General features: G+C 35.7%; 1 protein-coding gene across 1 annotated transcript in view; it reads right to left on the bottom strand.

The window, feature by feature from the left end:
• LOC121330074 (doublecortin domain-containing protein 1-like) overlaps positions 1–10,178 on the bottom strand; it is an 85,064-nt gene extending 74,886 nt beyond the window's left edge. Inside the window, exons 1-5 of the mRNA XM_041276344.1 lie at positions 10,129–10,178; positions 4,545–4,741; positions 1,941–2,195; positions 909–1,035; positions 277–439 (exon numbers count right to left, since the gene is read on the bottom strand). Coding sequence (XP_041132278.1) covers positions 277–439; positions 909–1,035; positions 1,941–2,195; positions 4,545–4,717 — 718 coding nt within the window. The 5' untranslated portion in view covers positions 4,718–4,741; positions 10,129–10,178. The remainder of the gene's footprint in view (positions 1–276; positions 440–908; positions 1,036–1,940; positions 2,196–4,544; positions 4,742–10,128) is intronic.
• Positions 10,179–13,693: the final 3,515 nt, after the last annotated feature.

Genomic DNA, 13,693 nt, shown 5'->3' with positions numbered 1-13,693 from the left:
TCTGATTGAATGTATTATCTCTTTCTGCGGTTAACCTCCTGAGTCTCCCTAATGTCCACTTAAATCCAAATTAAATTAAGCACTGATACTAATAAAGGACATTAAACAAAGCTGTCAGTACACGTTTCTGTCATTAAGCACATTATCCTTTTGCAGAGCTGTAAATGAGTAAACATTTATTTTGTGGATCTATGCAGTGTGAGACCATAAGACCATAATGAATCCTTTTTTTTTTTTCTTTTACGCAGCACTGATTATTTGGACTCATTTTGGTACCTTTGATTTTTTTAAAAGGGTCCACAAAGGGCTCTCCGGTTGAAATATAAACTTCAGCATCGTGAGGAATGTCTTTGGGTTCATCTGCTTCTTCACCACTGGCCAGAAACACGCGGCGAGCTGCAGTGTTTAGATTGAGCCTCAGGGTGCACTCTTCCAGCAGCTGAAACCCCAAGAACAGGTAAGATCATTCACTGTTCAAGTAAATAGTCTAGAAATGCTGCAATACAAGTAATTTAATAGCATGTACATACTGTTTGACACCTTTATCGTTCCAGGATTTCCCTCTACAGGTAAAAACTGACAATACGTCTTCATGTGCTAGTTAAAAATAACTGTAACCTCTATTAAAATCATGCACACACAAAACATGGTCTTTGTTCCAAGTTATTCTATCTGCAACACTAAAGATTTTTTTTTTTTTTGCGGGGATTTCAATTTATTTGCAATGAGTTTGTCCCTGAAGTTTTATTTATTTATTTTTTATTGTTGCTTTCAATTCATCAAGAATTACCAAGTAACAAATGAGTCGATCTGCAATAGAATTATTGTGCCTCCAGATAGTTTGAAAAATTATCTTAATAACAGCCCTTCGGTGAAGATAGAGAGAGAGAGAGGGGGATAATAATTACCAATTTAATGTTGGGGGCGGCCACTTTAGCAAAGACACTTCTAGATCCATTCTTGTAAGCCATCACTCTGATTACCCATGGCTGGCGCTTAAAGATTGGAGTCTTGCATGAAGATGTAAGTGAATGCCTTCATAAAATAATAATAATAATGATATATATATATATTCTACATTTTGAACTGCATATCAATCTTTTTTTTTTTTTTTTTTTTATATAGCGCCTTTCATAGTGGACCACTATCACAAAGTGCTTTACAAGATGCAGTTAAACAAGAAAAAACATAATACTTCAAATATAGAAAAATGCATAATATATGATATACAGTAAAAGAAAAAAAAGCACAATACATTAAATACAGTGGAAAGTACATACTACATAATAGTAGCATAATACATGAAGTATATATATTATCTGTATATGTATATACAGGCATTTATTTTTATATATCATATTTATAGGTTAATCATCAACCAGGATGAAGTAACAGTAAACATATACAGTATGGTATACTGTCAGTCTGCACTGTACTAGGATGATCTATATTCTATAATGCAGCCTGTATTGAAGCCTGTAGCTGCTTGTACACTCCCTTGCTCCTTAAAGAGTTAATGCATGCACGGGAGATCTATACAACTGAAGAGCACCCTAATCAGAACGGTGTTCCCCCCCCAACACCTACAACATGTGCCAAAGTCATTACTGCTTTTATCTTGCCAATCAATACAGTGCAGAAACCTGCCACATCTAATTTTTAAAGTGCCTTGAGCAGAATCAATGAGGTGCCTATTCCACATTGCCATTTACTGTGAAACAAAAACAGATCTCTTTGTTTTTACTCACAGGAAACGAACACCTACAACAAGACATGACAACAAAAAAAAAAAAAAACTACCCCAAGATGATACTGTTCCATAGTCAATGACCTTTATATATTCCAAATGTCTTTATTAAAAGCTAGCATCTATGGCCACACCAAACACTGCATGCTTAAATGCCAACTATGAGTAAAAGAAACAGAGGTTTTGCGTATACCTAAGTGGAGCACTGAGGGGTCTTTTACTCGTGGCTGGTAATACAAGGCTTGAATTGCTTATACTGTTTGATGTGCTGCTGTCACTTTCTGAAGCTCCGTCATTGCTTCGGACTGAATTAGTTTCATCTCGAGATTGTGACCTCCTTGACACCACTGCGGATTGTGGACGAGGGCCTTTGGAAGCACTCGCTGCTGAATGCCTTTTTCTTTTGGTCTCTTTTAACGTTGCATTTCCATAAGGAGATGTGAACTTTCTGAAAAAAAAATATATAAAAAAATAAATGAAAAGGAACCAGCATGCGGAGAACAATCAGACACAGCCATTAAGAGGAAATAGTTTCGAAGCCTTATTAAGAACTAAAAGAATGCAAAAATGTTGTTGTTTTTTGGAGGGGGGGAGGGTAATATACTTATGTCTGTAAGTATTGCTAAGCTATATATAAACTGTGTTGTTATGGAATGTATTAATGCCTTAATGAGTTGCTTTAGTCACTGCAGCTAAGATCTATTAAATATAGCACCCATTCATCTATAATATTCATTACCACTAGAAATGCAAGGCTGTGCACAGTACCTCGTGTACGTCATGCTTTTTTTTTTATTTCCCTGATTTTATCCAGAAAAGGATAAATACAACAGATGTGGAACTAATGGTAACACTTCAGTTTAGAGTTCTAATAGGTTATATACATTAACTTTGTAATTATATATATATATATATATATATATATATATAAAATCATAGAAAGTGTTTTAGCAAAACTAAATATGGCAAATGTGTATAGGAATATATTATACTATTAGATCTATGCATAATTAAATAGATTATTATGTGAACTGTACCTACTGTAAACTATAGGATTACCTGTCCTAAATTATTACTGCATCTACAGTACAGGGAAATCCTGGCAGGCATTACCAACAAGGCAGATTTGAGCACAGTTAGGATTTGAGCTCTGTAAAGTGCATGATGCGCTTGAGCTGCAGCGGGCTAGTATTACACAAAAACAGGAGATACAGTCCAGCGCATTTACATATTTTCATTGTTAGCTCACAGATAATAAACCTAACAGACCAAAAGGGACTTTTCAAAGGGAGACACAGTTTCCTTGGATACAGATGAAGAACCAAGTAGCACTCATGATGCAGCTCCCACAGCCAGCCTGTCCAGCATGAGGGTCCTCGTCCTACTTATATGCTGGAGTTGTGCTTTAATCGGTTAATTACCAGTCAAACAAACACCCTCAATGGAAAAGATCCACACACCTTCGACTAGGAATTTAGAGTTTAAACAATTAAACTACACATACAATAATTATACACACTATTTACAATCATTTACATTGGGGGAGACGACTTGTATTTTTCAAGAGGGTGGCAGCTCAAACAACCGCCCAGCCGATTCATTTATGAGAACTGTCACCTGGCTACATACAGTACAAAATACTGCAGCACAGCCTTGGCACAACCTGCACTACCGTCATATGAGACTTATGAGAAGGGTACAAAAATGTAACTGCTTCCATAATAGGCTTGTAAAACTGCAATTCTGCAATTCTTTTAGCACAATAATATGAATTCAAAAGTTTTAATTTCTCAAAAGAAATACTACTGTGAGTTATTCATCCCCTCACAACGTTAGCTGGAATGCTTTCTTGCTGTGGCGTCAGAAGAAATGCGCATCACAGAACCTCTACAAATCTAGTCATTTTCCATATTCTTAGACACCAGTCCCCATGAGGCCAGCAATCCTATTCAAAAGTGAAAAAATGCTGCAACGCCAACAGACCAGGCTTCAATGAGCAGTATGCAGCTCTAGCCTATTACACGATATATTAGCAGCAAATTCCCCCCTCGGATAATAACAGCTGGCAGGGGTTTAGCCTTGCTGTGGCTCCCTGCCAGACTACTGTCAGTCAAACAGTTCCTTTTCGTACTTCAACTCTACAAAAAACTATTGTGGAGAATTTGCATTGGCTGGTAATAATTCCATATAATACAAAGCATCAAGCTGTGTCAAAGCTCTTTAATCTGTTATTTTTCAGTAGTAGTCTTTATTTCAGGCATTGCTTATCACCACAAGAGGCTTTAGTAAAAAAAAAAAAAAAAAAAAAAAAACCCTTTCATTCTCTTTTACGCTATTGTTCCCTTCTGTCTCCTAACTTTAGCATCATCAAAGAGGTATTCTTTTTTTAGTGGCTTCGGTGTAGATTTTACGGTAAGAAACACGCACCCACAAAAAAACTAAATCTGGCAGGGTTCCAGAGTATTTCATTCTTTGAACTAAGTGTGCAGAAATACGGACTATGTTTTTTTAGTTTTTTTTCTCTCCTACAAGTGAGGGAACTAATCAGCATGCATTGAAGGGCATACATGGAAGAAACAAACAACAGATGATCACTGACGAAGCTGTGCTCTATACTTGAACTTGCAAGTGGTTAGCACTCATGTATAATAAAGGCAGCTTAAATGCTTCATTCTTTGGCTCTCTTGAGCCTCGCCACCTCTGTAACAATATTAATGCACAGATTGATTCAGGCTTCGGTTGAGTTTATTACTCTGGCGAGTTCAATACTGTTATGGTCTATACAGGAAGTGCTTACCTGGGAAGTTGATACTCTGGTGACTGGGAGGTTTTACTCAACTTGTCATAGTACTGGTGCACTAACAGGTCTTCTAAACTACTTTGTCGAGAGTGCATAGAGCCATTGTATGATGTGCTGCTCGACCTGCTGCCAACAGAGCTGGCACTTGCTGATCCTCTCCTACTTGCCATCCCTTTTGAAGGATACTCTAAAACCTGTTGTTAAAACAAAGAAGTGTGTTTAAAGTTCACTCAGCCACATAATAAATGACTGTATTAAGTTAGTTACTGAAAAATATATTTACAGGGTAAAATAAGAAAATACTGTAATCAAAAAAAATGAACAAATTTAATAAAAACACAAACCAATATTTCTTACAATATTACTGCCCATTCATATAATAAAAGACATTTTTATAGGAACCCATTATCTAGACTACTTAAGGATCTGTGAAGTCATATTACTGTCTCTAAATGTACATTAAATTGTTTATATTTTTAAACAGGATTTGTACTTTTGTTTTAAAGTTCTGGTTAACAACATACAATAAAAGTGACAGCTGGGATTATGTACTTAAATTATATCCTCTGGATGAGGTAGAAACAGCTGGACAGGCTCATTATTTACATGCTTGAAATCTTAAAAACCAATGGATGTACTGAAGTAATAAGCCAAAAAATGCATGTTCTGTTTAATAACTGCTTGCTGACTCTAGCATCCTATGCATCTGCTCCTGTCTCTGAAAAAGTTTGTAAAAGCTGTAATATGACTCTTGGAGGAAAGGTCACAATCTTTTAAACCACCTGACAATTAAGTAGATAAACACCTTTCTAAAATCTGCATTTCATTCACCGATTGAATAATTTCTCAAATTAAAATTGCTGAAATGTGCGATGTACTGTAAAATAACACCTTTTACATTTCTTTAATTTTAACCAGTTAAGCAGAAACAAAACATCTGTAAGAGATATCTTACCGGTCTCTCTGCTATCATCTCTTGCCCTCCACTTTTTCTTATATCACTCCATTATGCAACACAATGGTAATTACATTGTTTTTAAGGCATTCCCATTGTAGAAGAAAAACAAATCTAAAGCTTAAATCCTTATAAAAGTTTAACATAGTCAAAGTACAAAAAAGTGCACTCAAGAATAGTGAAAGCATGGTAAAGCAAACGTAGGCATTGTAAAGCCCATAGAGGAATGGCCAAGCCTATACCAAATATGGAAAACTACGGTAAATGTATATTATAACTATAGGAAAGCAGCAATTTTTAAAGCATGTTTTGTTTGTTAACATCCTCACAACTTTTCTCATTTATAGCTTTAAAGTCTGTTTCAAAGCCCTTTTCAAAATGTCTGCTCTAAAGCACTAGGGTTTGAAATCTGTCCTCTAAATCACTGCAGGAAGCAAAAAAAAAAAAAAAAAAACCCATAACAAAAAGTGCTCTGGCTTTTCTGTTCTGTACCACATCATGGATTGGTATTGCTGTGTTTCCTGTTTGACAATGTGAGCAATAATCCATACACTAGAGCAGACATTCTGAAAAGAGTTTTGAAAGTTGTCAGGATGTTAACAATGAAAAGAAGAATCACAGGTATGTTATTTAAACAGCTGCAGCAACATGTGGGGATGTGTAATGCTATATTTTTTTGAACATCACTACTTACTTTTGAAGCTTTTGAAATGAACCTTTACAGTTTGTGAGGGTTCAGTTACTGCATATTTAATAGGTGTGCTGTCCCATACTTTCTGATAAATACTTCAAAATGTTTAATTGCGTGACTTGCAATTTGAGTACATTGAGATTTCCCTAAATGCACAGCCTGTTAAAGTTATCTGTAAAGTCAATTTTGGCTGCTACGCACATGTACATTTACACAGCTCTGATGTGGTTTAATGTCTACAGAACTGCTATACTGTACCCCAAGTTTTCCTTAAGCCTGATATGATTTTACCTTTACTGGACTTGTAAGCCTAATTAGAATTAAGACTCCTTCATATAAAAATTCTAATGGTTTACTGTCCTCAGTATTTATTAACACATCTAATGTATATTTCCTGGAAGTCCATCGCTATATTAAAATAGATTATAGTAAATGTACAATTACTTATGGATGACAATACACTATGTACAGTAGGCTGTGTTGCATTTAATAAAATCATGCATTTGAATGATTTTCATACTCAACAAAGTGGCAGGAAAAGAGAAAATGCTGTGGCACTACCTCCATTCAGATATTAGGCAAAATCTTTAAAAAATATGAGCATTACAAAAAACCTTTCTGATGAAACTTCAACAAAGACTAGATGATACACGGTACAGTATGGTCTTTACTCCTGTACAGGGAACCAGGTAGGGCCAGAGCAGGACAAACTATACCGAGTACAACAGAGTCAGAACATTAAAACAGTATGCCTAATGCATTACTCAGACATGTGTATAATAATGTGCAATGATAATGTTTTTCCATATAAAAAAAGGAAGTGGAACCCATGTCAGTACAAACCTCTCTGTGCAAGTCTAACTGTATCTCCTCTCCTGGTTGCTGTTTTATCTCCAGATGAATGTATGCTCTCATATTCTGGATGTTTTAGACGGTAATTGCATTTTTCATGCAGATGTTGCCAGTGTAAACTGTGGATCACTGCTGATCCATCATGTTTACATATAGTGCTCTGAATACTTACCCTGGCTGCTCTGCTGTTGTCTCAAAATGTTTTTGAGCAGTTTGCCCTGACAAGTAATCAAAGTGACATAAAACAAGCATGTTGTGTCGTAACTAGTTTTGCCAAGCACTAAGAAAATAGCAGCATGGGGTGATTAATGTTTTATTTTTCCTCTCTCAATCCAAATCAGAAACGACAACACCGGTATCACCTTCACACCTCTAGTTTAGAAAGAAAAGCATACTTTCATAAACGTGCACAGCAGAGTAGATGCAGAATTTTAAGAAAACAAACTGAAATTGCTCTAATAAATACATAAATAAATAAATAATGCAATTTTCTTTTAAATTAATTGGAAACTACAGCAACACAGGCGCTGTCAAAAAAAACAAAGACTTGCATACAAAAAAAAATGTTTTTTTACTATACATTTTAGTAAACAGTTGAAACTGTGTAAACAGCATACATGTCAGAAGCTAACTCAAAAACCACAGTAAATACTCTGGAAAGAAAGGGCTTGTTCTGTAAGAAGAAAATCCTTACAATGAAGCATGTGACTCCCTCTGGAGAAGTTAATGCACTTGCATTGTATTGCATTATATTTTTGTGAAAGCATCTACATTAATAATGGTGGACACTAAATGGCCTGTAAACAGAAGACTTCTTCGAATGCAAGTCTACAGTCAACTATTGTTGAGAACATCTTCAACAGTGCTAGTCTTTCCAGTACTACAACCTCTCACAAAAAAAACTAAAAATATATACCTTTCATGGAAACATGTGTTTGTGTTCAACCCCATTTTTTGTATCTCAAGAGGCAAGGTATAAATTTATGATAATCTATGAAAAACAATTATTATTCATCGCCTCTCACTCCTCGTCACTTAGATGATTGGTAAATGCAGAGTGAATGTGCTGTCAGATTTCTAATTGCTTTGTAATACGTCTGAAACAAGGAAATAATTAAAAGGAAACAATCTGTCACTTGTCTGTTACATGAACTATCCATCACTGGAAAAAATATGCTCATTAAAGGATGTGCTAATGAGCTACAAAAGTAATTTTCTGCATGATACCGAAGATCAATTAAATAATTCCCTCCACAATTAACAAAAATGATACTATATTTTATACATAGGCTGCCTTTCACATTTTCTGATAAAATGTTAAAATTGTTATACGAAGTGAAGCACGTACTTTGGAAAAGACTTATACTGTACACACTTAACATATAATTTATATTATACTAAAAGCAAAAGAAAATGCATGTATAAAACCTTTAAAAATTCAAATAGATATTTCACATAGTGCCTAGCTTTCTTCAGCTGGCAGATGATAGCTGGTTACATTATGTCATTTGTAGTAGATTTCCATTGTGTGAGTAGGGGAGTTGGGGGTGAAATTTAGTTAAATCAATCTTATCATTAGTATTCACTGAATAAAACAAATGAAAAAATCAATGCTATAAATAACAATGACCACAAGCCTAAAAGGTCACACTGTGAACCCTGAACATTTCTTCATTAGACTATTTAATTGACTTAAATAGACTTCATCTTTTACTACTTAACACATTGTAACCTACACATTAACACCGCATGCTGATAGAAATTGGAGGTCTGAATGAAAATGAAGAGAATGTAAGCTGAGACCACTGCTAATGAAGGACTGGGTAATGCTGTATGTGTGGAGCCAATTGCATTTCATTTGAATACTCTAGCATTTACCATATTTTTAACCGCCTCCACCACCCGTACTGTATAATTACATGGAATCTCATATTTTGAATACATTTGAAAATGAAAAAGAGAAAATATGAGGAGTGAGCTGTAATGAATGCCTGCCATGTGTTGAATGTTTACATTATGCTAGTGGACTGACTGCTTAAACATGGAGCTGGGATAAAATGTAAAGATGCACACCCATAAAGTACATCATTAACACTAAACTGAAATCATTTTTTTCTCTCGCCTTTCTATGTAAAATGTCAGGGCATACACAAGGATATACTAAAGAAACTGTAAAATGACTTTCCTATTGTAGAAAGTTGTGTTATTGCCTACTACAATATTAAAGTAATTTCACAGCATTTCTTCGGTATATCACTGTGCAAGTCTACAGGCTGTTCCCATAGAAACACCTATCCGCTTATTTTCTGTGTAACTTCTTCATCTAACCCATTGATGCTCTAACCTATAAAGCTAAATAAGAAATACACTTGTTTTCATCCTCAAAAAGGTTATTGTAGGGTTATTTAGCCTTCAAACTATATGCATTGTTTGGTTTTTAAGAGTCCCTTCAAGCAATGAGCATGCAATTGTTCGCTGGGCAGGACAGTATTTCATATTCAAAATAGAAAGAGGGACAGTTGGCACCTTGTACAACAAAGATTACAAAATAACAAAATGTAAAGTTGGTCCTACAGTTTTGACGACAGACAATAGCTAATGTAATAGTGTAGAATTGGTGAAGAAACTCCTTGCCATGATGCACATGAATGACAACATGATGACTTCATCATCCCACACAGGCCCACCTGTACCCAGTAGATATAGAATAAGCAGTGTACAGACTAGACTGGCTATGGACCCTTCAGTAGGATGTCAGGATATATGTTTTTCTTAATTTTGTATAATTTTATACTGCAGTATAATTACCATCATCATTAACATTACTATAATAATGGGAATGACTTTAGTATCTATATCTTTTTAAATAGGGGGTGTGTGTTTATTTTTCCAACATACTATTATTCAAAGCATTTTTTTTACAGTTAAAGGTAAAAATGTCGTTTTTTTAACACATCTTTGCCGTTTTGACTCAAATCAGATCACAAGCTTGCACACCCGCCGATCCGTGCGCGATACCACTGTGTTTCAACGTTGTAACTTCTCTAGTCTCTAGTAAGAAAAATCATATTGAACGAGCTTACCTTTTCTTATGCAACTCTCTCCCCGTACGAAGCTGAGTTGTCTATTGGTTTCCATGGAGATGGAGTCACACATATTGGAACAACTTCCTATGTGTGTGTCTCATGTTTTTGCTCCGGCTGGAAAAAACATCCACCTAAGATAGCTTTCTATTGTTAAATGAGAATACCCGATTGTTATTTTGCCGACAGACTAATTCGTTTTAAAAGTGTATGCACGTTTAATCAGCATTTGGATCGGTGGTATTTTGTTTCGTAATATTTACATTCAAATGATTATGTTTTTGTTACTCTTGTTTCGCAGGGACGTTAAAAAGTGATGCAAACAAACTTGCATCGTACATAACAATTCTCATAATAATATATGAAACAACTTAAATGTGAGACTGTAGAATCTACTTTATGTTATAGCAGAACCCCAACATTGTAGTGTATGCAGGAGTCATTTTTACATGAGCAGTTAGTTAGCCATGGTGATCTGCTTTTTTTATGACACTGATGTAGCTTTAATGTTGTACTGTATTTAGAGCCAAGGTGGACGAGGTATGATACTAACACGGTCTGTTTTAAATGTTTGTGAACACAGAACAGCTCATATTAGCTGTATTTGAATTTAGAGTGAAAACACAACTTGCCTCCTGCTCAACTGTGCATTTATAACATTCGTGAGTTTCTTTGCGTGAGAAGTGCCAGTTCCTTGTTGTTTATTATTATTTGTTTATTTACCAGACGCCTTTATCCAAGGTAACTTACCGAGACGAGGGTGTGTGAACTATGCATCAGCTGCAGAGTCACTTACAACAACGCCTCACCCGAAAGACTTTGACTTTGCTTAATAACAGCTAGTGTAACTGATCCATCTTTACACAGTTTGGTTAGGCCATTTGTATTCTGACATCAGTGAATGTTAATAAGTACTTGTAATGTTATAATGATTAAACTGCTAGTCATTTCTAGAAATAATTGCTATTTAAAATAAGATTTAGTATTGGCATTAAGAAATTACATTGTAATAAATCCTACTTCATTATGTTAATATGTAGATTTTTTTAATCTTTGAAGGGAAGGTGCAAGGTAAGCTGATTTGGGTAATCCTTCAATTGCTGGTCCATTTTAATTACACTAACTGACTGACAGCAATAACAGATCAGCCAGATTCCCAACTTGGCATGCTGTTAAAAGTAGTTGCTAACTCCATTTCGTTTTATAGAATTACTTTTCAAGCACATAGGGGGCAATACCTGCATTACATAATAATGTAGCTTCCTTCCCATGTAATGTATTCTGTTGGTCTTTGTTGCAGCAGGAAAATGCTGCAAAAATCGACGATGGTTCATTCTAATACATGCTCTGTGCTTCAGAACATGTTTAAGTTTTTATTAACTGTTTTCTAAACAGATCTGGTTCCTGACTAACGGCAAATTGGGTGCAAGAGTCGTGTATGTCTACTCAGAATACATTTTGCTAGCAAATACCCTCTGCAAATGTGTGTGCTCTTTTGCAATGCATCTGATTCTCTGGTTCCTGACCACCAGCAGATCAGCTGCAAGGGCTGGATTGCTCTTACTATGGTAGAAGTTTGGAGGACTTTAAAACGGCACGGCTTAGACTGTCTTTTAAAGCATAAGAAAAGGAAAATATTTAAAACATAATAACATTTAAAAAAAAAGATTGTGTGCTGTACGTGACAAACTGCAGTGTTAAGAATGCTCTGTTTGTGTGCTCTTCAAAATGCATAAGATGAATGAAATTATTACAATTGACTGTATTACTAATCTTATTTTTCTTAACAAGCGACCGGTGTCTGTAATCTATTGCCTCCAGCTATTCACCTCGTTATACAACAGTCTCATTTTAAAAGGCGCCATTCATGACAGATATTTTAAAGCACAAATAATCTATAGAATAGAATAAAAATGATGAAATGCCTTTCACTCTATGGTGAAGTACAAAAATGTTTTAATTAATTCAGCTAACTCTAACTGTGTACTACTTGTGCAGTGTATTGATGTGATCACTGCACATTCACCGTGAAAATGAATGTTCTTGTCTATCAAATATTTGAAGTCCGTAAAACTAGAGCCTGTAAGATCCTGGTAGTGGCTTTGTGAAAGAATACTGCATATTCATAAAACTAAATCATCTACACTTTAACCTTGGGGCAGTGTTTGCATTAAACTTTCTTAGTCCCCATCTAGTTTAATTGAATTGTAGTTGTGACCTACTTGTTATGTAGTAATAGCAAGGGTTTGATATGCTTATTGTGTGCCTGGTGTTGTGTGAAGATATTTTGACCTAGAGTACAGCTCTACACTATACCTGAAGTCAACATACAGTAAAAAACTGGATCTGGATTGCCTGATGTTAAGGAAATCAATGGATGTTCTTCAAAGTCCATTGTTGCTCTCTTCATGGGCCTATCTTCACCAAAACCCTTTATTTTCCAGATTATTTTTTTTATGCAGAAAGTGGGATGTGTACAGAATAGGTTACAAAGCAATGTTGTTTCTGCTAACTCTTTGTGATCCTTGAAGAAGCCACTAGAAAAATTATTTGGATCAATCAGCTGCAAGGAATTGGATGAGCATTAATGGACCAAATGGCTTCCTTTCGTTCATAACTTTTTTTTGCCATTGCAATAGAAACTGGTCAACCATATTTCGATGACAAAAAACCAAAAAGGAATAACTAGAATGTTGGATGATGTAGTTTTCATACTCCCAGCTCATCTTGGCCAACATGACTGCTCAAGTATATTGATACTCACGTTATTCATGGCATCCAAGCACAGTCATACAGAAAGGTTACACTGCAGAAGATCTCAGGCGTTAATAATATCATTAATCGATGTGGCTGTGCGAGAGGCCTGAGGTTTGACATTCTGCTGTGAGAGGGAGTTCTCTCACCTCTAGATTTGTTTGCTCAGATCTGCCTTAATAGGAAGGGGAAATCGGTGGGTCTTTTCTTACTACAACGTTTATTTTAAGAAGATGTAATGTGTGTTAGCAGTAGTCCGTGCTAAAGTAAAAGTCCCTCGAGGTCGTGTTTCAAACCGTTGACTTTGTTTTTTGGTAAAACCGGCTGGATAATTGAATCAAAGGCTGTTGTGTTCTTAAAGGGCTAATAAACAAAGGCTTTGAATAAAACCTCTCTTTGGAATCGCACCTTGCTGTTCCAGAACCGAATGTCAGGCTTGTTCAAGTCAAGGCTGTGATGTTCTTGCATGATTTCTGTTTGTTTTCAGTAATTAGTAGTCAATATAGATTTTCGGAAACCGTAATCATTAGCAAGACAATCTGTGGGCTAAACATTTTTGGATGCACAGTTCAATGGTTTGATACAGGCTTGATGTAGTTATCTAGTGTAAGAAAATCCCTACTCAAATCTTATTGTGGACAGAGAGCCAATGTTATTTTCATCATCGTTCCTACAAATGCCCTGCCATGGGCTTTTTAAAACAGCAGCTCTAACCTTTCTGCTGAGAAGGGTATTGCTGGTTTGGACAGCGATTGTAGAGTGAACTAAACGTTAGAAATCAGGTTGCACCAGAACTGGCAAATGGCCTTTG

Source organism: Polyodon spathula, chromosome 17 (genome assembly GCF_017654505.1).
Source record: "Polyodon spathula isolate WHYD16114869_AA chromosome 17, ASM1765450v1, whole genome shotgun sequence".
NCBI lineage: Eukaryota > Metazoa > Chordata > Actinopteri > Acipenseriformes > Polyodontidae > Polyodon > Polyodon spathula.
The sequence above is the reverse complement of the archived record's forward strand: the minus strand, read 5'-3'. Positions and strand labels throughout refer to the sequence as shown.